Source organism: Gracilinanus agilis, chromosome 2 (genome assembly GCF_016433145.1).
Source record: "Gracilinanus agilis isolate LMUSP501 chromosome 2, AgileGrace, whole genome shotgun sequence".
Taxonomy (NCBI): Eukaryota; Metazoa; Chordata; class Mammalia; order Didelphimorphia; family Didelphidae; genus Gracilinanus; species Gracilinanus agilis.
In genome coordinates this window covers 671,614,137-671,639,869 of record NC_058131.1, presented here as the reverse complement: position 1 = coordinate 671,639,869, position 25,733 = coordinate 671,614,137, and the positions used below count along the sequence as shown (strand labels likewise).

At 38.6% G+C, this 25,733-nt stretch overlaps 1 protein-coding gene across 3 annotated transcripts in view; it reads right to left on the bottom strand.

The window, feature by feature from the left end:
- Positions 1-439: 439 nt before the first annotated feature.
- P4HA1 (prolyl 4-hydroxylase subunit alpha 1) overlaps positions 440-25,733 on the bottom strand; it is an 83,635-nt gene continuing 58,341 nt past the window's right edge. Inside the window, exons 8-15 of one of the 3 annotated variants that reach the window (XM_044659084.1) lie at positions 21,945-22,121; positions 19,675-19,745; positions 10,203-10,302; positions 8,886-8,939; positions 6,201-6,266; positions 5,196-5,264; positions 3,906-4,002; positions 440-1,505 (exon numbers count right to left, since the gene is read on the bottom strand). In XM_044659084.1, the coding sequence (XP_044515019.1) occupies positions 1,435-1,505; positions 3,906-4,002; positions 5,196-5,264; positions 6,201-6,266; positions 8,886-8,939; positions 10,203-10,302; positions 19,675-19,745; positions 21,945-22,121 (705 nt within the window). In that variant the 3' untranslated portion in view covers positions 440-1,434. Of the gene's footprint in view, positions 1,506-3,905; positions 4,003-5,195; positions 5,265-6,200; positions 6,267-8,775; positions 8,830-8,885; positions 8,940-10,202; positions 10,303-18,455; positions 18,527-19,674; positions 19,746-21,944; positions 22,122-25,733 lie in introns of all 3 variants that reach the window. The other 2 variants (XM_044659083.1, XM_044659085.1) reach the window with 2 other exon arrangements.

Sequence of the window (25,733 nt, the reverse complement as noted above, 5' to 3'; positions counted from 1 at the left end):
CTGAAAAAATTAACTTGCTTTTTGCTCTTCATTTATCCATTTAATAAATTGTGAGCTTTTTTCTCTTTCTTTCCTTCCCTCCCTTCCTTTCTCTCCTCCCGCCCCTTTTCCCTCTCATCACTCTAGATATTTTAATAGAAACAAAATTAAATGAGAATTAAATATAACATTTCATCTAGTCAAGTCATATGAATTACAATGACTGTGACCTCCTCTCCCCCTTTGGAAATAATATAGATGTCAAATATCAAAATAAAATTAGAGCGTGGGTTCATCGTGTCTATTGTTATTTTGTTTGACTAAAGATCTACTGCTGAAATATCTATGTTTGATATTGAGGCCACCCTATGCCCTGTGCTATGGAAATCCCAGAAATGTGAAAGAGGATTGTGTCTGCTCTGACACACATTCAAACAAAAGAAATACACAAAACCAGCAATATTTTAAAAAAAGATTTAAGATATAAATAATAGGTCATTGTCACAAAACATTTCAGAATTGAAAAAGCAAACGATTTGGCTTTTCAGGAATAAAAAGCGTTCAATGCTTGTAATTTTACCTCCTTATTAAAGGTCTTGAACATGAACTTTCCAGTCTCCTAAGGCACACTTGTTGATTCAAAATGTTAATGTCACCATCCTGCTCTGGCAGGAATAACTGGCAATGCATTAACACTAAGATATGTGAAAAGCAGCAACTGTATGGTCACAATTATTCAAGAAAATAGGAGAAATGACAAAGTCTTGGGATTTTAGGAAAAGCCAATACTTATGAGGTGACTTGGCAATCCTGCTAAAGTACTTTGGGTACCAACAATCTGAACGGTGAGACTTATTTGAGGTCAAATGCACTTGTGAGGTTGATGAGAGAAGACGGGGATGGCTGATGTGTCAGAATCTTATTTTGTTGAAGGCAGAAAAGCTCACCATAGGTTAGTATCTATGTGGGACAAACTGCACATGGTACCAAATAAAAGGACAAAGATAAGGGGTTGGGTAAACATGATCTGCATGCCCAAAGAAGCTGCTCTCAAAAATCAGATTGTCTATGCTTAACTCCCCATTCACAGATTGCAATATAGTTACCTCAACACACGAGACTTCTTTCAAAGTCTAGCCATTCCCCAGAGCATATCGTGTAACGATCTTGTTACCTTCTTATGTATGACCCTGACTTGTTATCATTCCATCTTGTGCAACCCTAAGGTTTTCTATATGCACAACGGGTATTAATTTGTATTATGTGAAAAAGCAAAAACAAAACAAAACAAAAAAGAAGGAGATTGTCCACAGATGAAACACGGGATGAGGTTTGAGACTGAATCTGTAGTGGAGTGTTGTTAGTCAATTGTAAACTGCTAAATTTGGAAAAGTGTGTACTGTACAATACACATATCAAAGGACAGGGAAAAGGAGGGAACGGACAAAGTCTGCATCATTCCAACTCTGACAAGGTGCATGGTCTTCGGAATTCCTGTCCGCGTTCGTGAATCCATTTATTGGATACTACAAGGAGAAAAAAAAAAGTGGAGTTATTTCTTCTTCATCTTCTCTACCCTCCCCAAACTCCCCAGGCCTCATAGAGAGTGGTAGGAGCACCAGATTGGGAGATATTAAGTTCTATTTCTTGATGCCCATACAGCATGCTGCTGGGTCACTTGAGATAAGACACGGGACTTTCCTGGGCCTCAGGATCATCATCTGAAAAACTTAACCAGAGCAGGCTTTTAACTTTGGTGGGCATCATGGACCCTCTAGCAGTGGATGATGAAGTCTATTGGCAGTTCTCTTCTCAGAAGCAAGTAAGTATAATAAAATATGTAAGCTCACAAAAAAAAAAATCACATTGAAAGTCAATGACCAAACTAATAAAACAAACAAACAACAAGCTGATGCATCCTGGGTTAAGAACTCCTAAAGGGGACAGTGAGGTAGTGAGGTGGTTCAGTAGATTGAGAGCCAGGCTTAGAGATGGGATGTCCTAGGTTCAAATCTGACCTCAAACACTTTTTAGCTGGGTGACCCTGGGCAAGTCACTTGACCCCCATTGCCTAGCCTTGACCACTCTTCTGCCTTGGAACAAATACATAGTCTTGATTCTAAGGTGGAAAGTAAGGGCTTAAAAAAAAATCCCTCAAGTATGGACTATTTCTGAGCCTCCTCTCGAGGTCAAATCCTATTCTTCTTGCAAACCCTTCCCGTTTAGTTGGCCTCTAAGAGATCAATGATTAACTAGAAAAATGATATGAGCTAAAATTAAGAAATCAGAACCAGGCTAAGAATTTCTAAAATCTGATCTGTTGTTAAAAATATAAAAGAAAACAGGAGAAAGTTGCTGGATATTTGGCTTGTTTTCATTTCCTGGTGATGGTTCTTTTTAGGAAGAAGCTTTCAAAGCAAACCCCTTGGTGAGCCTCCCAAATGTAATACAGGATTGCTTTTTGCTTTTGCAAATGAACTGTAGCAGCTCTGGCAGTTAGAAGTTTTAGAATGTTCACAGAAAAACAGTTGGAGCCTGATACTAAAAATAGTCCTGAGGTTCCAACTGAGGGGCTTTTGCCTGTTGGCTTTGGGGGCTTTGGGCTTTTGCCTGGGCCTGTGCCTTTTGTCTTTGGGGCATTTGGACCTAGCCTGATTCCTCTAGACCTCTCCCTGACCTCTCCATTTGCATTCTGCTATTTCCCTGGATTTCCCCATTGGGCCCTGGGAGGAAGGGTGGTTTGGTGATTGGACATCCTGGGTTTAGCTTCTCTAGGCAAGAAGGACATCCTAAATCAAGCCACCCCCTTATTTTGTGATCTGATAAATACTTTTACTTCAGGGCAGTGAAACCTTCCTGACTGGGAGAGCGGGCCTCTCTCAGTCTGACCCTCTCTCCTGTGTCCCTTCCCCCAGCACCAGCTTTCTCCCTAGCAGCAGTTACAAAACCCTTAAAACCCTCTTTCCCTCACAGCCTATCCCTGGCATCAATAAATCCCCTTTGTTATCTACCCAAAAGCCTCTGGTGAATCATTGTACTGGATACTAAGGCAAAGGTTAAAGAGGAATAAATTACTTTCCTTATTTCTTGAGGGAAACCTAGGCATCCATCTTGGGCAGGAAGTACCCAGCCGAGACTTCCTGCAGACATTCGGTTTCACTAGCAGGGAGGAGCCTCTTGACTTCTCCCTGAAGGGACCTTAGAAATTAACAAGAGAAACCCCCTTCCCTGCCTGAAGGATCCAGCCTGTTTCCTCTCGGTACCTCGTCCCCAGCCTCAGTGGCTAGCCTGTTTGAGCAGCCCCTCCTATATACTCCCATTCATCCCCTTACCGTCCCATATATTACCCATTCATCCCTTACCTCAGCTATCCCCTTCCTCTATCCCACCCCGTTATCAACATCTTGTCCTTTATTCCATAACACAAACACATGAATGGAAACTACCCATTAGAAATAGATGGTGTAAGCGATCTACTTCTCTAGCCACTTCTTTAACTAGTTTGCTATTTACCTAGTTAGTTAGTTAGTTCTCTCTCCAGTTACTTGATCTCTCTCCTATCCATCTCCTCATTTATTTATAGGCAATGCGTGTTTCTGTTCTAGCCTATCTCCGCCGGCCCCAGGCACCGCCACGCCACGGTGTTAAGCTACAGATACGGGAGACTAAAAAACCCAGACACTCCTCAGGGATGGAGAAGGGATCCGGATGAAGAATCGTGACTTCCCGATGCCCTTGTCCCTTCCTCTTCCTGGAGGACATCCGGCCTCAAAGGGGTGTCATGCAGAGGGCTGGCCCCGCCTCAGCTAGCGGCCACCACGTGCCTCCAGCGCACAGACGCCGCTCTGTTAGGGAGTCTCCTCCCGGGCTTCCGGCTAACAAGGAAATGGCAGGGCTGGTGGGGGCAAGCCCAGGAGGCGCCTTACCCCATTTGTTTCCAACTAGCACCGGACAAGCCGCGTGCCTGGTACTGTAGTCTCCTTCTCCGCTTGCGAATAGATTATACCAGAATACAGCTGTTCCCTAGGAAACGGGAGGGAAAAAGGTCACCTTCTAATAGCACAGAAGTCAGGCTAGCCCCTCCCTGGTAGCCAGATCTCTCTCGCTCTCAGTCTCTGTCTGTCTGTCTGTCTCTCTCCCCACCCTCCATTCCTCCCTCCTTTCTCGGAGGGCTCTTCTCAAGTATCTCCCCACCTTCCTGCCTTGAGGGTTCAGAGAGCTCCATCCTCAGGACTTGAAAATCCTCAACTTTGAGGAGGTGCAAAGGATGAGAAGGGGTGTGGGTGGGCAACGCCAAAAGTAAGCCCCCGAGGAGGCCCACGGAGGGGAGGCCCACGGAGGGGATGCCCGCAGAGCAGCTGCAGGGCTCAAAACCTTGCAGCTTTCAGCTTTTTGCAGGGGGTGGGGGTGGGGCACCCAATCTCCAAAACACTGCCGAGCTCACCACCTCTGGATCCCCAATGGGCCTCTCTCCCACTCGGGGGTGGCAATTTAAATGCAAAGGCCTCAGTCATCTCCTTCCGCCACACACGCACGATGACATGCTTTGGCACGTAAGTCTCACCAAAGCGCACAACTGTGACGGCATTTAAACAGCCGGCTCTTTCCCGGACCACAAATGAGAGGCATCATCCCCTCCCCCCTAAAAGGAAGTTTATGCTTGAGCACACGGTGCAATGGGGATATGTTTGGGGATGTAGACTCTAAGCCAGTGGCGGGCAACCTTTGGAGCTCGGTGTCAAAATTCACCAAAAATCCGAGCATAACTGGGGTGGTGTCACTTCGAGAAAAAAATACCATAATTTCGCAATATTTATAGTTTAAATAATAAAAATGTATAATTATAATATATTACTATTTAATAAACCAAAATGGGTAAATTAATATAGGTAGAATTGTCATCTGTAGTACAGAGTGTCTACACTACGCTCCAGCAGATGTTCCATCCTCGGCATGCCCCTCCGGACTTCTCGGTATGCCTCCTCGTGTCACTGAAAATGGCTACGTGTGTCAGCACGTGTCACAGGTTAGCCGTCACTGCTCTAAGCAATCACCCTCTGCAATTACCAATAATAAGGAAATGGGCCTTGATCAATGACACATGTAAAACCCAGTGGAATTGTGCGTCGGCTCTGGGAGGGGGGAGGGAAAGAACATGAATCATGTAACCGCGGGAAAACAGCCCAAATTAATTAATTAAATAAAAGCAAGTTTACCTTCTTGGGCCAGACGCTGGCACCTACTTCAGGAAAGACGGTAGCTCCCCCTGCTGACACATCGCTCATCTACAAAAGGCACAAAAAAACGAGGACGGAATCGGTTAGGAAAGCACAGGTGAACCAGCACCCAAAGGGGGCGCCTCTGGAGGCTTCCTCTAAATTGGTCTGGCTGTGAGCTGTGCCAACAGGGTGGGGGGGGGGGGGCGAAAGGGGGAGGAGCAATTCGCCTCCATCACCTGCTTTCTTCTGAGAAGAGAGCCAGAAACTCAAGACAAACAGGATGTGCTGATTAATCCAGCCCTGAGATAACTACCCTATTTCACATGCATTACAAGCCTTGGAATATTTAGCATTTTGCCGCTCCTGTTATATATATTCAGTGTGACTGCACTGAAGGTGCACAGGGCGGGAATAAAGCATCTGTGTCTACTTGATTCTTGGGAAAACTTTGAAACTAGGCTGTTGAGAGTCAATTTGTTTTAGTAAGAGGAATGCAGCCACCGTATGGGCGGCTAGTGGCACAGTGGATAGAGTGCTGGTCTTGTCTCAAAGACAGGTTCAAATCATGCCCCTGGCACTTACTTAGCTGTATGACCCTGGGCATGTCACTGCATCTTTCTGACTCAGTTTCATCATCTGTAAAATGGGGATAATGATAACACCTACCTCCTAGGATTGTTGTGAGGATCAAGTGACAGGATATAGGCAAAGTGCTTTGCAAACTAACATGCTATATAAATGCAGTATATATAATAGTATTATTGTCCAGTATAAGCAAAAGAGATACAAAACTAGCTATTAAAAGAGTTAAACTGTAGTATTAAACAAACTATGGGACTGCCAATTCTCTGGTTATGTCAAAATCATATGAAATACTGCCTAAATTGATATAGAAACACTTGTCCTGCTGAGATATTTTTGTTCTAACACAACAACTTGGCCCACTAACACAACATAACCACTTCCCAGATAGAACCCAAATGCCCCAGGTTAACAACTTACATAGAACAACCATGTAGCAATTCTATTGCCCGTGCCCAGCTCCTTGAAAGCATCTGGCTCATCTTTCTGTGGATAAGGTGGAGAGATTAAATAGATGTCAACCTTTATGAAACAATGGCAAATGATCAAACACAGGCTGGAGTTTATGCCAAACTATCATCAAGGAGTTTCCTTTGTATAGTTGGTGCTTTCCTCATAATATCTGATTGACATTTGGAAAATCTTACATTTTTAATAAATATGTTTGCTAAATGCTTTTTTTTTTTTTTACCAAAATACTAACAGAAAAGAAATGAGACTGCCTATCAAGGCTTACTCATCGTGTGCCAAATAGAAACAAAACAAAGGAGATGGTCCCAAATCCAATTTCCTAAGAATGAGAGTTTATAGTATATGGAAGTTATTTATTTTTTCTGAGCAGTACTCATAAGTGAGGCCTATCATGTTTTTTAAGCTGCCTAGATTTATGCTGATTTAAAAGTCCTTAAAAATTCTAAAGGACAAAAGTAACTTCTACAACTGAAGAAATGAATCTTCCTTTGGTGGTTACCAAAAGACACTTCAGGGGAAGTACAAATAGGTCACACCCTGGGATGTTCTGTAGGCTAAAAAGTTCAAGACACTTTCTTCCATGAGGTCTATCCAAGGGCAAATTTTCAAGAAATTAAGTTACTTGGTATTATCTTTCATTTTGGATGGCTAACATTTTAATCTTCCTAAGGGCAAATATAATTTAAATCTACTTTTAGAGAGTACAGTCAATTCATGTTAGGGCTTAAAACATATATTCACATTTAAAACGAGTCCTTTTTAGCCAGTTAAGATATAAGGGCTAAAAAATGTATTTTTGCTGGCTCAAACAGATTCAGAATCGAGGAATTTTGCTTAAACCGCTGAAGGAAGGGTTGTACACCACAAAGGTTGATGCAATTCTTTTTACAAAGTCCTTACTGTTTTTAAATATTAAGAGTCCAAAAAATTGAAATGTTTGGCACAACAGGACAAGACGTGATATTTCTCATAATTTTGTGTGATTAATCAGAGACCAGTATCAAGACAAACAATGTAGCAGCCAAAAACATAATGTAATCTTAAATTTTATTACTAGGATAATAAGGGAGGTGATAGTCCTGCCTAGTTAAACCCCATATGGAATAATGTTCAGCTTGCTACCTTCCTAAAATATGGCACCCCAAGCTGAATCACATCCAGAAGGTGAGAAAGAGACTAGTTGATAAAAACTATGACATAGAATGCTGAGTCAAAGATCTAGAAGAGAGAAAACTTAAAGGAACCATGATCTTTGTCTTCAAGTGTTTATCTAATATGTGGCATAAAAAATAGACTTACTAATTAAAAAGAGATAGAAAGAAGTCAGGCAGATTTAGGCCCAAAAGAAAATATTCCCTAACAACTGAAAATGTTCGCAACAGAAGGGTTGGCTGATCTTGGCAGCTCTATTTGTAGAATTTAATTAGATAATGCCTGCCGACCTCAAAGATTCTGACCCCTAATTTTACAACTGGGCAATAATGCTGGAGTTTAAAATGATTTTTGTCTTGCAAGAAAAAAAGGGGACAATATTTGTGTAATAAATCTCAGCATAAGTTTTTTGAACCATGGAGAAATTTCTATTTCATGACAATGTTGTAAATAAACAGTTTCTCCCTCCCTACATTAACTAGACTATGAGGCAATGATAAAAACATTTGCTACTTATGAAACAGGAACTAATTTCATTCCTGGGACCAAAAGAACAAGCCTCATCTTTACTAGTTTACTTATTATTTTTTGTTTCTCCACCATCAAGAAATATGCTTCTGTTCTTCATTCACATAGAAATTAATTTAGTTTATATGGATTTTAGACAATTTCAGAAGCTGATTCATGCAATTAACATGTGTATGTATTAGTCTCTACCATAATCAAGAATACAAGTGTTTATCATCCTACTGATTCCCAACAAAACACATTTACATAACTGTTAGTAGAGAGTCAAGAGATCATATTAGTATCCACCTTATATTAATGCACAGACACCCCAAATCACCAGAATTCAGTAGTGTTATTTTAGTAACATAGCTTCTTGTGTAAGTCGAAAAAAATTTTATTTTTGTCAAGACAGATTTGAGTTTAGTTAAAAGCACAATAAACTCCAAGAAATCCAAGCAACTGGAAAGCAAAGGCCCTCTTTTCTGATACCTTTTTTCCTAATTGAAACTGACCTTTATATTTTCAATTTAACTTTATTTCAATGAAGTTAGGTCCAATTTACCAATAATGTATAGAAAAAGTTATTTGTGACTTAGAAGGGAACATCTAACTGGTACTAGGGTGTTTTTTTTTCTTTCCTAAATATAAAATGCATTACTGTCACAGCATTCTTAACTGATGAGTTAAATGGTGACCCCCTTCATTCATCTGTCCCCCTGGTGGTTTAGTGAGCTTCACTGAAATAATTTAAAAGAGGTGGTAGGCTATAGAATTTTTAAAAATAATAATAGCAAAAGTGTGGGAACCCTGTGTATAGCCTAAGCTTTAGTGACCTTTTTCACCCCTTCATCTTTTTACTTGCCCGTGCAAAGTCAAAGTGGGGTTCATACTGTCCTCCCACTCCGTAATTTGCCACCTGAAAGAGAGAAACAATGCACATGAAGAACAAACTATACGAATGGCCAAACTTACCCTTCCAAAATCAAAATGAGGCTCGTACTGGCCTCCTACGCCGTAGTTGGCTACCTATGGTGGAATGAGAAGCAACACATCTAAAAGCAGTTACAATTCCTGGGAAGTCAGGGAGAGAACAGGAACAATTCATCCGGTACTACCTCTGAGCTTTTCATGCTTATCTTCAGCTAAAATTTGGGAAAAGCCAATTCTTCCTCAGTGCACTCACTCAAAAATAAATGAGGGTGCAATATCATAGCTCAACATTAAAAGCCAAAGGAAACATTCAGTTAAGAGCAAGGCTTTTTCCCAAGTCCAAAATGTTGGCAAATCCCGTTTTTGTTTTTTTACTAAAACTTAGGTTCTTGTCCTGCCATTCCCCCCCCCCCCCTTAGGACAAACAAGTTAGAAGTAAACATGCAGACAATCCTTTCTGCTTGATGCCCCGCCTTGGTCAATTATAGCTTTCATTATCCTTTCCATGCCACAAAACCCAAGGACATGATTGACCTACTAAACAGAGAGGTATTAGCTAGAGGTCTCTGTCAAGATCAGAATAGGGGAAAAAAGAATGAAAAACTGAAAATAAGGGCCACAGATTTTTTAAGGATATTTTTCCCCTTAATTTAAGCTCCTCTGCTTTGACTCTATAGATACATTATTCCTTTCTTTCCAAAGACCTTTATCATATATACTATAAGCACAGAGCAAATCTTAACAGAATATTAGAAAGGCAAGGTTGGGGTGGGGTGGGGGGCAACTAGGGGCCTGGGTTCAAATCTATCCTCAGACAGCTATGTGATTCTGGGCAAGTCACTTAACCCCCATTGCTTAGCTCTTACTGCTCTTCTACCTTGGAATCAATACATACTATTGATTCTAAGATGAAAAAAAGACAAGTGCTTTGGTCCAGTGAATATTTTAAAAGGTAGAGATCAGTAACCTTGTAAATTCCCCTATAGTGAAACTCTTTCACCTGCTGATTGGAGGTTGTGCACCAAATGATGTTAAAATGGCAAATCAAATCAGTTTTTAAAAGTAGCATGGGGAAATGATCAAGAGCCCTTTGCCAGGCCTGGAGATGGGAGGTCTTGGGTTTAAATCTGGTCTCAGACACTTCCCAGCTGTATGACCCTGGACAAAGTCACTTAACTCCACTTGCCCAGCCCTTACTGCCTAGGAATTGAAATTTAGTATATAGAAACTAAGACTGAAGGTAAGGGTTTTAATAAAACAAAAAGGAAGGAGCTCTTTAAGAATGGCCAAGATGAAAGGTCCTTTAAAAGGCATGACATGGCCCAGGGTAGTGAGTTCATTTTTAACTGGGTAACGTACCTGGAGCTCTTCAGCTGTGGAAACATCAAGTCCGGTTAGGTCCTGTATTCTCATGTTAATTCGGGACACCACAGGGTCTTCATAACCAGACAGCCAGGCACTAAAATCAAAGCCAAAATCATCATTAGCAACAGTAGTCCAATACCAGACCTACTCATTAATGCTTGTAATTTAGAAAATCAAAAACCTCTGAGGTAACAATATTCCAATTAGCCAATTGAGTTATTTGATTCCCATCCCTACCCTCTCCATTTTAGTTCTAGATGTCATTCCTCTAAAGTCACATCCTGATGCATCCTCCCAGCAGGAAGGGCTCTCAGGTGGTACAGCAATGATGTGAAAGGTCCAGTGGGTGCTATGTGCCAGACTGACAAGGCTTCACATACAGGACCAAGTTAAAAATGAGTTATCTGCTATTCAAGGCCCAGCCTGGGTAAGTTTGGAAGAGACTCACCACCAAGTTGGCCAAAGGACAATTGATTTTTCAATGACAGAAATTCTCAAAAATGAGGTAGTAAGTTACAGAAGGGTTATGATCTGGGCCAGTGGATTTGCTATTTAAAAGTGCCAACAAACAGAAAAGGAGAGGCTTGTCTTTCTGTCTGTATTCTAGCTATACTCTTATCATGGAGCCAGTAAGAAGTAAGTACTAAATGTATGCTTTTTCAATCAATCATTCATTCTACAAAAGTGCAAGATTTCATCATGTTCTTAAGATAAGGTAGTGAGAAAAGGAGAATTCCTCTGAATCTTTAAGTAAAAAAGTACCACAAGAATTTCTTCTTCCTCTTCCCAATTTAAATCATTTAAGTTCTTTTTAAAAACTCTGTAGGTAAATATTTTAAATATACTACTGTATTTCTAATCAAACATTATGCTACATGAGATCATAAGTTAAGAGTTTTTCACTATTTTCAGAGATTAAAAATGATCTTAAATCAACATTGCTCTTCTGATCTCCCAAGAAGAAATACTAGTGCAAAACTAAATCCTAAGTAACAGTTCAACTGGCTTCACTAATATGTAAAGAGGTTACATGATTTAGCAAAAGATTCAAAGCCAATTGTTTAAAATACAATCAGTTCTTGCTTTATATAAATTTGCATTATGCAAATTTGATTTAAAGAATTCTGAAAGAAAGCCACATTCCAAAAAAACACCTGTTAATTTTCCTGGACAATACAATGCTCTCTGACCCTGTCCCTGGGCTCATTTGTCAGCAGCCTCCCCAAACTCACAAAAAGAAAATATAAAACCTTCTCTAAGAGAAAGCAGAAGAATGGATGGACACACAAAAACTACCACCACCTTTCGTCATCTGTCTGTCCTCACTCAGAAAACGTTATCTGTCCCTAGCTCCCATTTATTTTCTCCTGTCTATGTCCATTCCAGCCCCTATGTGTCTGCCTCTCACGTGTTCTTCCTCTCAGTTCCAGCAAGGTCCCTTGGCTGGCCCTTGCCCCCTCCATGTTCTTCCTTGTGTCCCCAGCTCCCACCTGTCCTGGAACTGGCCCTTCCCTCCACAAGAGCATGGCCTCCTTCCTGTCTCCCTCCTTCCCTTCCCCAAAGCCACAAATCCCCATTATACAAAACTGCTCTCTGTAGAAGTCTGTGGAACAGTTCACTTGTGTAAAGTGAGAACCGTCCCTAATGCCTTTCACGTCTTGTCTATGACAACTGAAGCTGTTTTCCAATGTCCAATTTCCAGGCTATCACAAATCTACTCTACTGTGTCTAAATTAGCAAATGCCTACATGCTAAAGCTAACAAGATACCGGTTCACACTGCTAATTGCACGAAGTGCTGCAGTCTCTCAGAATGGCAAAAAGTAGGCCAAACTAATTACCTATGAAAATAGTCCCTCAAGATGGAGGCGTAGAACAAGCAGACAAAATACGTACTTCCTCTAACAAACAATTGTTCAGAGGGCAAAACCAGACATTTATCTAATCTCTCTTTTCCCTCCTTTGTCCATAATAAACTTCATGTGAATCCTTCTCTTTGAAAAAGAGAAGAAGGACACATACATAGTCATTGGGTTAGAGGCCAAAAGGCAGTGCTAGACTTCTCGTCGTCTCCCCTACCCTGAAAGGTAAAATGCATGCCCACCCTTACCCATCCTCTCCCCACCCTGTACAGTTTATAAAACTGCATATTCCTTAGCCTTTTTTAAAAATCCTTAACTTCTGTCTTAGAGTTAATACTTTGTATTGGTTCCAAGGCAGAAGAGCAGTAAGAGCTAGGTAATTGAAGTTAAGTGACTTGCCCAGCCAGGAAGTATCTGAGGCCAAATTTGAACCCAGGGCTTCCCATCTTTACACTTGGCTCTCAATCCACTGAGCCACTTAGCTGTCTCTTTCCTTTGCCTTTTCATTTACTCTTTAACCAAAGGAATGGGATTCTACCTCTCCTCTTCATTCCCGGAATGGTTCTGCTTCCCAGCTGCATGCACCCAGCAGAAAGGACAATAGTTTGGAGTCACTGGATCCAGGCACATCAAATCTTAGCTCTGCCAATTACCAAGTGACCTCTGGCCTGCCTCAGTAAATGCCCTGCCTTTACTGTTCTGGGTCTGGTATGTCGCCTAATGAAGCTGGATAAAATCATGACACTCTGCTGATTGGATCCATTACACAACTTTATGTTACACAACTTCGACTGGGCTCTTACTGCTGGAAGTCCCCTAAGATATCTTGAACTCGACATGCCCCAAAATGAATTTGTTATACTTTCCTCAATACCTGCCCCTTTCCCAAACTTCCCTGTTAATAACAAGGATGCTACTGGCATTCAGGCTTACAGCCTAGTTATCAAACTCTATCCCTCACTGTCTGTCCCTCATGCTCTGCCCCAGTATCTAATCTTACTGAGTCTGGTTGATTTTACCTTCATAACATCTCTTGGATGTTCCCTTCTCTCCTTTGATGCTACCTCCACTCTTTTAGAGGAAAGAATATTCACAGCAGTGAAATCATGAAGTAAATTCAATTCAATTTTATAAACATTTGGACACTCTATTAAGCATTAAAAGGAAAAAATGAAATGGTTCCCATCCTGGAAGAACTTAATTCTACTGCAGGTAAGGGGGACATGTGAACAGATAAATAAACCTAAAAATAAACTAAGTACTTGAGAAGTAACTTCCAAGGATTGATGAAAGCACTAGAAACTGGGGAGATCAAGATAGACTTCCTATTGGAAGTAACAAGTGAGTGGAACTTTGAAGTAAGTCAGGGGCTCTATGAGGCAGAGATGAGAAGGAAGGGCAAGGGGGACATATTACCTGGATAAAAGGAGAAATGACATATAAATGTGAGGAAATACTCTTGTGCTGAATTCTTATCAGCACAATAACCAATCAACATTCCAGAAGATTAATTATGAAAAATGTAATCCACATCCTGATGGACAGGTGAAGGAATTCAGAAATGGTCAATATGGAAATTTGTTTTGATTGACCATACATGCTTGAAACAGGTTTAATTTTTCTAATTTTCCCAATTAGGGAGTAGACTTTGGGAGAGGAGAGGGACAGGAAACAGATACTGGATGATTAAAACAAATTATTTGTATTTACATATACACACACACACACATAAGTATATATGCACACATGCATACCTATATACACAGATTTACGTAAGTAAAATTTTTTTAAATTTATAATCTGTCAAATCTTTTCCTAAATACTTTAGTTTGATATATGTAAACATATGTATGTGTATGTATATGTGTGTGGGTATCCAACAACATAGGTTTCATATACAGGACCTGGTATGAAATTTGATGCATTTAAGACTCATAAATCCCAAAGAAAATATTTTACTTCCTTGTTTACAGAATTTTTGGAAGAAAAGAAGTAAATTAGAAACCTACAAGCAATTTTTCCATTGACAAACATCTTTTAAAATTAATCATTTCAAAATTTGGGGGGAGGTATAAGGGGTATAAAAAGGAACCTCCCATCCAGTCACTCAAAGAATGCCCAAAAAAGACAGAATGTACTCAGACTTGGTAGTAACATGATAGAATTGCCAAAGGTAAAAATGGCATCTATATTTAAGCTTAAAACATGCAGCAATTTGATGGTTAAAGGAGATATTTCTTTGCTTAATCTTCTCCTTTCCAGCCTATATTTTAAACTTTTGTCACTTGCTGAAGTTCTTCACTAAAGTCCTGCTCCAATGCTTTATCATGGCATAGCATAGCAGCGCCTTTGCATTCTTTTTTTTTTTAATATTTTTTTTTAATTTTTTTTTAAACCCTTGTACTTCGGTGTATTGTCTCATAGGTGGAAGATTGGTAAGGGTGGGCAATGGGGGTCAAGTGACTTGCCCAGGGTCACACAGCTGGGAAGTGGCTGAGGCCGGGTTTGAACCTAGGACCTCCTGTCTCTAGGCCTGACTCTCACTCCACTGAGCTACCCAGCTGCCCCACCTTTGCATTCTTGAAACCATGCCAGGGACGCCCAAGTTTTAGCGGGCTCTACATTAACCGGGAAAGCTTTCCTGTACAAACACTGTAATGGACTACTTTCTAAGGACACCCAAAGCTCAGAGAGATTCATCAGAAGGTTGGTCAAAAGGTGATGAAGTTCTTTCTTGACTACCACAACTCCTTAAGACCACTTAAGTAAAAAATGTGTTATAATCTCTATCAGTGGAGGTGTTAGCTACGCAAATTAAATCACAAATCCTTGAAGTGTATACTGGTTATCTAAGCCAAGAGTCATGAAGAAAATTGGCCTCCATAAGCTTTTGTTAACATTTCCCATTAAATGCAATTTTGTTCTCAGAAAATTTACTGATAAAAAAAAAAAAAGGCTGACTCCATGGGAGTGCTGGAGAAGGGTCATTGGAGTTTTCTCCCCTACTCATAAAGCAAACTCATAACTCAGGAACAGACCTCCCATTTGGTAAACCTACCCAAGTTCCCTTTTTTTCTACCCCTTGTTTCTCTGTGAAACCTTCAGACTATGGCACAATTTATTTGTCCATTCCAGTAACTCAGTCACTGCATGCAACATCTGACTGGAGCAACGAGCACTAGTTATCAATTTGGCCAAGTGACTAGATCAGTCATATAATGGTTCCAGTTCTGTGGTCTGAATGCTCTACCTTTGACTGCTGGTTTTCTGAATGGATCATTACTTGTTAAAACTGCCAAATGGCAAGCAGGGACCAGATTAGGTCTGCCTTCAGTGCCTCTAATAAAAGCTTTTGAGCTAGAAGCTGAAAACTATTCACTCAAATGAGGTTTGGGGATTAATGATGGGATTTTAATTATTTAGTTATTCATGCTATTCCTTGTCTCTTATTTCTATGGGTAATTTGAGAATAGTTAACTGGGGACAAATATTCCATTATGACAAATACCTGAAGTTTGTTTGTTTTTTTATTATTGCTACTAACACTTAGTACTTAAAAGTATACTTTATGGAAAATATATTAAAAATGACCATCAAAAATATGTGAATAGCATCAAATATGACCTTCAAATTTTCTTCAGAAACTTACAAGTATGCTACTATAAATTCCTATTCTTCTTAACTTTAGCTGGTCCTTTTACCCTGGGAATCACTTATTAGACACTAGATCCAGTTTATCTGCTGTGTACTAAGTCACAGTTATCTTCTCCTTGATAAGACTTCTTTAAACAAAAAGTTTTTCAAAATTGAGGTTTAAAAGCCATAGGTGGCTCGCCAGCAACTTGCAGATGGTCACTGAAAAACAAAAGTCCTTTTTTCTAACAAAGAGACCTAAACACACATTTTGCCTAAGAAACCCTTTTTGGAGGAAGAGGCAAATTCTTACTTCAGCTGAAAATGATGTAATCTTTTACAAATTTAAAAAATATAGTCTTTGAAGTTCTCTGTTGACCCTTTCAAAATACAGATGGTCTCAGAGTAAAAGATTAAATTACTGCTTACTGACATCAGTTCACATAAATCTTTTCTCATGTTGGATTTGAGAAAGAGGTTTCCCCTCTCCCTTTGGAGTACATTTCATGAAAGGAACATAAAATGTTTGCTTAAAAACAGTATCAAGTTATATTACCATATATTTAAATGAGATTAGCAATAAAGGGAGAAAATTTTCAAGTATACCTTGAAATATTTATTAAATTATCATTTGATAATTTAATGAAAATTGAAATTCACTTGTCTAAATGCTACCATTTCAAGAGAACCATATTACTAGTTTCAGTAGCTCAGGAAGAAGAATATCATAATAAATATTAAGAGGAATTTAAATCAAACTGGGAAGTTTTATATAGAATCACTTTCTTAGTTCTTGCTTTATTGGCAATAAGAATGTTTTAAAAGGAAAAGAAAAGGTGGTAGGTCCAGTTTTCCTAATACGGATTCTCTAAACCTTACTGTGCCATGGAAATTTTTTTAAACCAAGCTGCTTTAAACACACATATATATCTGTTTCTTGCCAACGCTAAATTTATTCTGGCATTACTCACAGTTTGTCATGACTCCTGATGCTACTGGCTAAACTGCCTTCCTTTGCCACGTTCTACATCAACTGTGACTGTGCCCTTCCCAGAAATCCAGGAATTCTTTCAAAAGAGTGGTCTCATTTTGGCATATGAGGTTTGGTTGTTTTTTTTTTTGTTTTTTTTTTTTAAGGAAACCTGGAATGTTTAGAAATATTTAGTCAATGAAGAAAAAGTTATATTTCTAGACTGCTGTCTGCTAGCAGTGATTTATTTTAAATTGTTGGCAAAAGCCCAGTAGCCCTATGGGTTTTATATTTACTCAAAAAGTCTATTGTATATCTATGTGCCTTGAAAAAAGTTTGCCAATAAACTAAGTTCATAGTTTTTCTTTATTATCTAGATAGTTCACTGATTTTTTTAAATTAATTTTTATTTTTAAATATTTTCCATGTTTACCTGACTCATTTTCTTTCCCTCCCTTCCTCTTTGCCCCCTCCCAGAGCCGACAAGCAATTCCACTGGGTTGTACAAATGTTATCACTTGATACCTATTTCCATATTATTCTAGACAGTTCATTGAAATAACTAGTCTGACTCATACATTTCATAGTTAGTAGCAAAGACAATCACTTTAACATACAAGTCCCCAGAATAAATAACAGTCTAATTTCTACATAAAAGATAGAATTGCCTTCATTTATGAGGTTTTAAAGATAAATGAGATTGTATTATCATAGTGCTGGGATAAATCATTCAAAGTTTAAGAATAATTTAACTGAAAGTTGACTTTTAAAAGCCTTAACTCTGAAGTATGCAGTATCCAAACACAGCTATCTCTTGAGAAAATGGTGAACAGCACCTTTTACTAGTGCTCCTTTAATAGCCTTCTCCTCATATGGCTCAAACTAAAAGCACATTGTAGCAAAGTGCCACTGGATTATTTTGGTTTATGAAAAGAACACACACACACACACACACACACACACACACACACACACACACACAGAGAAAACTAAGCTAATACATTAAAGGATACATGGAATCACGCCAAAGTAAGGAAATGCTAAATTGAGTCTCTTTCCAGTCTTGGCACTGCTGAGGTGATGAATTACAGATGCTACAAAATGGCCATTTCAGCTGGATTTTCTGCCCTTCATAGGCTGAAATTACCTACTCACTTCCATGTATGTGTGTGCATGTAAAATTTTTTACCCTGATCTCCAAAGCTCCTATTTTCAAGTATTGGTTTTGGGGATTATAGAACTTTACTGCTAGTCCCTCTCTTATCAAAGGAAAAAGAGATAACATATATATACATACATACACATATATGACACATCTTTGGGAACCTTTAAGTCCTTCTACAATGAAAACTCAACTTCACATCTTCTTATCTTCAGGGGACAGATTTTTTTTTTTAATTGGCATTCTCTGTTTTTTTTTTAAGGTAGTTCAAAAAATTAACATGTTAATAATATAATCTTAATCATTCATCTCTAAGCTCTGCCTAAAAAGTAAATTAATAATAATCAGCCTGGATTCACTCTGATGTTTAATAGCTGTGTAGCTATTTTTTAAAAATGTTTGCAGGTATGCAAGTAATCTTGATTAGTATCAACACTATTAAGAAATCATATATGCTTTATATATTCTCTTAAAAGCAGCAAGCATAAAGCGAAGCTAAATTCTCCCCTTTGCTTCCCAGTTAAAAAGCAAATGGAAGAAAAAGCCAGAGGATGTAAGCAGTTGGGATCAGCTAGAGAATTCCTAATTTCAGCTGGGTTCCATTGGCTAGTTTCCCCTTACCTCTTAGATACTCTGTACTGTGCTGTGGTCAATTTTCCAGTCTCTGGGTCATGTACTGTAGCCCGGCTCAGCTACAAAAAAAAAAAAAAGAGAAAGGACAAGAACTTACTCTCATAGGAGGCTTTGTTTGGTTTTTTTGTTTTTTTTGGTTGGTTTTTGTTGTGTTTTTGTCAAGCCATAGGTAATCAGACAGGTTCCGATTGGTCTGGATGGTATGTAATGCTCTCAAATTGGCAGAAATATTTAGAAAGGTGGCAGCAAAAAAGAGCCGCTTCCAAATCAAGGAGAATTGGATAAACAGGTTTAGTTGCAAATTGATTGTCCTTTCACTTTTTTAAAAAGTCATTTGAAGCTTTCTGCAAATAACTTTTAGCACTGTGTCTCACAGGAATGTCCCCAAGCTCTAGAAGTATGTATTTTGGTTTTCTCATCTAGGTTTCTTCTACAGAGAGGATAACAAAATCATGTTGATTTCCATAAAGAAAATCAGCAATGATAAGTAGCTGTCAGAAACTAATTTAAAAAATAATAACTCATTGAAATCAAACTATTTTTTAAGCTTTTTGCTGGAAAAAATAACCAGAAAGATAATTGAGTTCACAAGTTACAGGATTTGGAAAACTAACTTGGGAGATGGGAAAATAGCACTATTCTCTCTTGGTGCCAAATCTGAGTCAGCAAATATGTAAAATAAAAAAATCCAAATGGAAGGAAGACCGATTAAGACTCTGGACAAAGTGATTTTATGACTGATGAACAAATGCTCCTGAAGGAGGACACTAATAACAGAGGAGAATATGAATTCTCTGTAGCCCTGGACGTGACAGACTCTCATAAACATCAGAGACTGTCAGACTAATCCAGGCCAGGCTTTCTTGGCAGGGACAAAGAAAAAAGAAAACAAGAATCAGATAGTGTTCAGGGATATTTTATATCTCCAGATGAAAGCTACAAAATGTCCCATTAATTCCCAGAAAAAAAACGATGGGCACTGATTAAATGCTAAAAGCTCTCTCTTCTAGCTGAGGGGTTCCACCTGTGAAACACAAGAGCAGCTGCTTCTCTATGTGGACTACAATGGCGGGGACTTGAGCTGGAGACTAAGAAAGGAAACTATGGGTTTGCAAAACAAGCTTCTCTCCCCGAATGAGCACAATACCTGTGGGAAGTATAAAACACTCATTACAGGGCAAAAAAAGTCAGTGTGTGTCTCTCTTACCTTTTGCTAATTCTGTAATGGGCCGTCTCCAAGACTCCTGTTATTGGATTTGAAATGGTGGCTCGCCTCAGCTGTGAAGCCAACCATCAAAATAGTTGTATTATAAAACAAAAACTGCATCACATTTATCCGACCAATCAGAATCCCGAGGTGGGGAGGGAGGGGAGGGACAGGGAATGAAAAACTCATGATTTAGGCATGATATGAGCCTTGAAAATAGGCTGTTTCAACTTTTCTGCCTTTTCCCTGAAGAACCAGGAGGTAGGAGGGGCTATGGTAGGAAGTAGGAGGATAGTCCCAGTTTTTGTGGCTATGTAATTATAAAGAGGGGTTGGTTTGTTTTTTTTTTTAAATCTGGACTTGTAATCTAGTAGTGAAACTTCCTCTTTCAAAGCAGATCAACAAATGTTTTTCAGCTTATGGTCTTGGAGAGTTGCCTGGAGCAAAGAAAGGTTAAGAGACTTATCCAAGATCACTCGACCTAGAGGTAGACCTGAAAATCCAATCTTCCTGACTCTCAGATCAATTCTCTATTTCATGCTACACAACATTTTATTAACTAGAATCTGTCTTTTTTTAAACTGGGCTATTACATCTCTTAAGAATTTCAAATGTTTATATCTTTTAAGAATGGATATTTCAAACAGTCATTTGAATTCTGCCTTTAATTTTTTTTAAGAGAAGAAACTCTCCCTAAATGTCTTGCCCATCTAGCAAATAACATATCAAGGATGCATTTTAAGATACATTGCAGCATTTATAGTTACTCTCCTCTAAACCTACAGGAAAAAGCAGATTTTAAAAAAATACTCCATCTTAAAGTCTAAAGATTCTAGTAATGTATCCACAATGTGTCCAAAATGAAAGGATGTCTGATCCAAATAAGATTAATAAATTTTATTGGTAAAATCATGGACTTGTTAAAAACTACAGATGACATCCTTAGGAGACCAATATAGAATGAAGCATCATCTTCAAAAACAGATACGTCTAAACACAGAGTTAATTGTTTCCTCTCTTTGCATCCAATATTCCCAAGGGCATACTATGCCATTTAAAATTTATTATTACTTGATAGGAATAGTTATGGGGCATAATTCACTGAGACAGAAATTCAAAGAAAAATTGATACCACATAGTAGAAAAGTTGTTTTCCTAAAGGTTATAAATTATAAAATTTCAACTTCAGGGCCCCAGCATTGGAGGCTAAATAAAGCAGAGAGCTATTACATGTTAAACCACTTTTCTTCAATTTACAAAGTGCTCCTCTGTTGGTAAGAATTATAGAAGACCAATTTGAACAGCTGTTGTGCTTAATTCAGATTTTTTTTTTAATTTAGTTGAAAGCACAAGAAACTTTAACCTTTCCTTTTTGAAGGAACCAAGGAAGCTATTCACATTAAATTAACAATCTCCTCTACTGTTTATTCTGTATGCAAATGGTGGTTGTTTCTTTTCCAACAAATTCTACAAGTCTAAAATGTAGTTCATTTCTACAATTATAAAACATCTTTGAAAACAAGCTAATGGTTAAAAACAGGGCCAGGAGCACATACTGACAACACAGTCTTGTAAAATAAAAGTTGATTTCTCATCATTTATATGCTCATGTTTGTATCCTCTATGTTAGCATTAAATCTATTAAGAAGAAGCAAGAGAGGGTGAGTCATGAGCAGTAGCCAGAAAATAATGGTGATGCTTTTCCCTACAATGGTCCATGATACTATTGATGCTACAAATTTATAAGCAAACATTAAAAAAGAGTAATCAAGAGTTTAAACTAAATACTTCAATTGTATTTTCCAAACCTATTTGCCATGGACAATGTGGAAAAGCAGAAACTTTCTTGGACTAGTACAAAACTCCAGAACAGAAAAGTTTCTGAGCATAATGCTGAAAGGAGAATTATCTTAAAAAAAAAAAAAAAAAGTCTCACCTATGTTTTTCTCAAAGATGCGGCTCAAACACAATTACAATGTAAATCAGCATGTATCGGCAACATACTGAGAAAGAAATCGGCACAAATAGAATCTAATTGCTACATTTACATAAGAGGTTACATGTTCTGCCAAGATACCCACTTAGGGTAAGCCAAACCACAACAAAAGTAGATCAGACATGTCACAAGCAAGTTCAGTTCATTCTTAAGGTCTTACAAAGGAAAAAGAAAACTGCTGTAATATTATGTCTGTCTTCAAAAAATCCAAACCAAATTCTTATACACATGGCAGTATCTATATAACTCAGAAAAATTAAAATGAAATTTTTACCCTGGGTTTTGCTAGGTCTTTAACAATTTCAATTTCCGCATCAGAAATTATTTCATGAAAACGAACAATGCGGGGCTTGTCCCATTCATCCTCCTGTTTCGCTGGGGCCAAAATAAACTTAGGGTTCCGATTTCCATCATGGTAGCGGCAGAAGAGTTTCTTTTGTCTCCGAGGGGTCTGAGAACAAAGTTGAAAGAAATGGAAAACATTGTGGATGGGGGGAAATAGTTCAAAATTCTCTCTGTAGTCTGAAAACTAGATTCTCCAATTACTATGTAAAAAACCCCAAACCTTTACATGAATCAGCCAACTTCAAAAAAAGACTGTGCATTTCTTTGGTGCTACATAGGGAAAATTTTCAATCAGGAAACATCATAGTCTTTGTCTTGTGAACAGCAATAATTAGACAATCAGCAGAAAGGACATAGGGCTAAGTAGGTAAATTTAATCTACTCTGAAAAGGGAAGAAGAGTTATTTCTTATATGATAAAAATGTATCAAAGATCTTTGGCAAATAGTAACTTCTTTATATTAAAAACAACATGGCTTTTCAGAATAAAAAAGGAATTTTCTTTTTTTTTCTTACTTTATTTTTTTTAAACCCTTAACTTCTGTGTATTGGCTCATAGGTGGAAGAGTGGTAAGGGTGGGCAATGGGGGGATCAAGTGACTTGCCCAGGGTCACACAGCTGGGAAGTGTCTGAGGTCGGATTTGAACCTAGGACCTCCCATCTCTAGGCCTGACTCTCAATCCACTGAACTACCCAGCTGCCACAAAAATGAATTTTCTTAAGGGTTTGGTTTTTATTTTTTTGTGGATGAAGATGGAAGTGGAGGAAGAAGTGTTTTTCATCAAAATAAAATTCTGAAAACAAAAGATTACTTCATGATTCCTATTGGTAATCGAGCAGCTTCCTTATAAAGGAGTGCTTCTTTTGGTTTAAAAGACTCCTTTTCAACCCACTCTCTCAAATAATTTCCAGAAATCCTTAAAGTATCATGGAGAATAGGACAGGTGCTAGAGGAATGGGAAAAGACAAAAGTCCTCATTTTCTTAAAAAAAAAAAAAAAGGAAGAAGAAAGAGAAGAAAGTCTGCAAACCATAAGCCTGTGAGCTTTAATTCAATTTCTGGCAAAATTCTATAGCATATAAGGGAAAGAATACTTAGTGAACACATAGATATGGGATGATCAAAGAGAATAATAGCAGGGTTGTATCAAGACAGGGCCATTCTCATTTGGAAGAAAAATCACACGCAAAAAAATCTTATTATTTGTCCCAGCAATTCTTTTTTTTTTTTTTAAACCCTTACCCTGCCTTAGAAGTAATGCTATACTTCTACGGTAGATGAGCGGTAAGGATTGGCAGTGGGGATTAAGAGACTTGCCTAGGGTCACCTGTCTCTAAGACTGGCTCTCAGTCCACTAAGCCACCTAGCTATGCCCCGCCCCAACAATCCTACTTGTAGGCATAAAATCCAAGGAAGGCCAAGACAGAAAGAAAGGTCTCCTATAACAAAACATTTATAGCTGCTCTTTATTTTTTTGCATGGAAGCAAAAAAACTAAAAACATAATGGATGCCCATCAATTGGGGGATAGCTAAAAAAAGTGGAATATGAATTTAAGTGTTATGTTATATTGCTTTAATAAATTACAAATATTGGGAATTTTAAGAAACATGGAGAAAATGTATAAATTGAAGTAGAAAGCAGTAGAGAAGTATATATACTAGGAAGTGACTGGTACAAAACATAAAAGGAATCAATAGTTTACCAGTGGTTCCCAAACTTTTTTGGCCCTTTCCAGAAAAAATATTACTTAGTGCCCCCTGTCACATAATATCACTGCCCCCTTACAGTAATTCACCACCCCCAAATGCACCTGTGGCCATCACCCCTCCCATGGAAGGCTGCAGCACCCACCAGGGGGTGGTGGCACCCACTTTGGGAATCACTGGTTTATACAAAGGAAAAGGCCATTTCAAACTAACCTTACTTCAGTTTAGGCTTTATGTTTGTTTATAGGAACACTAAGCTGGTATATCAGGGTGACATTGGAGTCACTGTTTTTACTTAATTTTTAGCATAGCATCTGATAGTCTCTCGAGTTATTTTTGTGGGAAAAAATAAGGAGAAGGGGGTTCTTGCAAGAGTAGAGTTAGACAATTTCAAAACTGGTTGAATGGCTAAGTCCCAAGAATAGTCATTTTATAGTTCACTAGAAACCTGGAAAGATCTAGGGGGTGCCCTTGGAGATCTGCACTGTTTAACATCAGTGATTTGGATAAAGCACAGATAGAATAGCTTTCAAACCTGTAGGTCTCACAAAGCTGGAGAGGAGCATTAACATCCTAAATAGCAGAGTCCAGTTTCAAAAAGACCTAGTCTAGAACACTGGGTGAAATCTAAGAAGACATCTCTCATATCCCTTTCTTATTCTCCAATCATGCAACCGACTCTACCAACTTTACATTCTCATTCCTTCTCACCTAGATTATTGCCTCTGGTTTCTCCTCTTTGTAATCCATTCTCCATACAGAATACAAAATGACAGTCCTACAGCACAGGCCCAAACAAATCTCTTCTCTGCTCAATAAGCTCCAGTAGCTATTACCTCTAGGATCAATTTCAAACTTCTCTGTTTAACATTTATAAATCTCTGCACAAACTTTTGGCCAAGGCCTTTGCTTAAAGGGAGGCAGACAGCCCAACTCCTAAATACCTACTCCAGTAAAAACCTGACATTCACACCAGACTACATAATGATCAATCATGAAGTCCAATGTGAATACACAATCAGTGGTTTTTTCCACCTAAGAACTGCATCCAAAATGTCAGCCAGAAGCTCTTAGGCAATAGGAAAAGAAACTGTCAGCAAAGGCAGCATGGCAAACAATTCCTACCCCTTAGCCTGATTGACCAGAAACAGGTATAGCCTCCAAGATTCTGTGTCTGGAGGCAACAAGAGTAGAAATCTCTCAGAGAAAACCCAGTGGGAACCTTGGAAGACCCAGGGGCTGGCAGTACGGAGCTCAGATCCCATCAATATCAAGGGGATCCCAAGGTTACTGAGTTTCCATAGTGGGTCCTGAAGCTCTAGCACTCTAGCTCAAAGACTAGGGAAGGGAGATGTAGGGTGGAGAGGGAGACACTAACACTAGGAAGTGGGAATCAGTGCTGGACACAGATAATCCAAGGTGAGACCAATTAAGGATGATTATTCTACCCTAAGAACAAAGCTCCAGACTCAGAAACTATAGCTGAAAAAATGAATCTGTCAAAGAAGACCTCAATCAGTATCAAGAATTATTACAACTTTAATTCTATAACAAGCATAAGTAACAAATCAAAGGGGGAGAAAGTGAATACCTTGAAGCAATGAAACAAAATATTTTTATTAAAATATTTAAATTAATTTAAAATTTTAATTTCTATTGAATTAAAATTAATTAAGGAGAGGCTCTGGAAGAAGGAATTAGAAGGAGAAGAGACACCTTAAAAGAGAAACTGAAAAACTGAATCCAGGTAATAATCACTCTAAAAACCAAAGACATCAAACAATGAAATTACTCCATCAGACAGTAAGAAATATTAAAACAAAATTAGAAGATTGAAAATATGAGGTAGCTGATAGCAAAACTGACATAGAAATAGGTTTAAAAGAAACAATTTAAGAATCCCTGGACTCAGGGGCAGCTAGGTGGCTCAATGGATTGAGAGCCAAGCCTAGAGGTAGGAGATCTTGGGTTCAAAGGTAGCCTCAGATACTTCTTAGTTGTATGACTCTG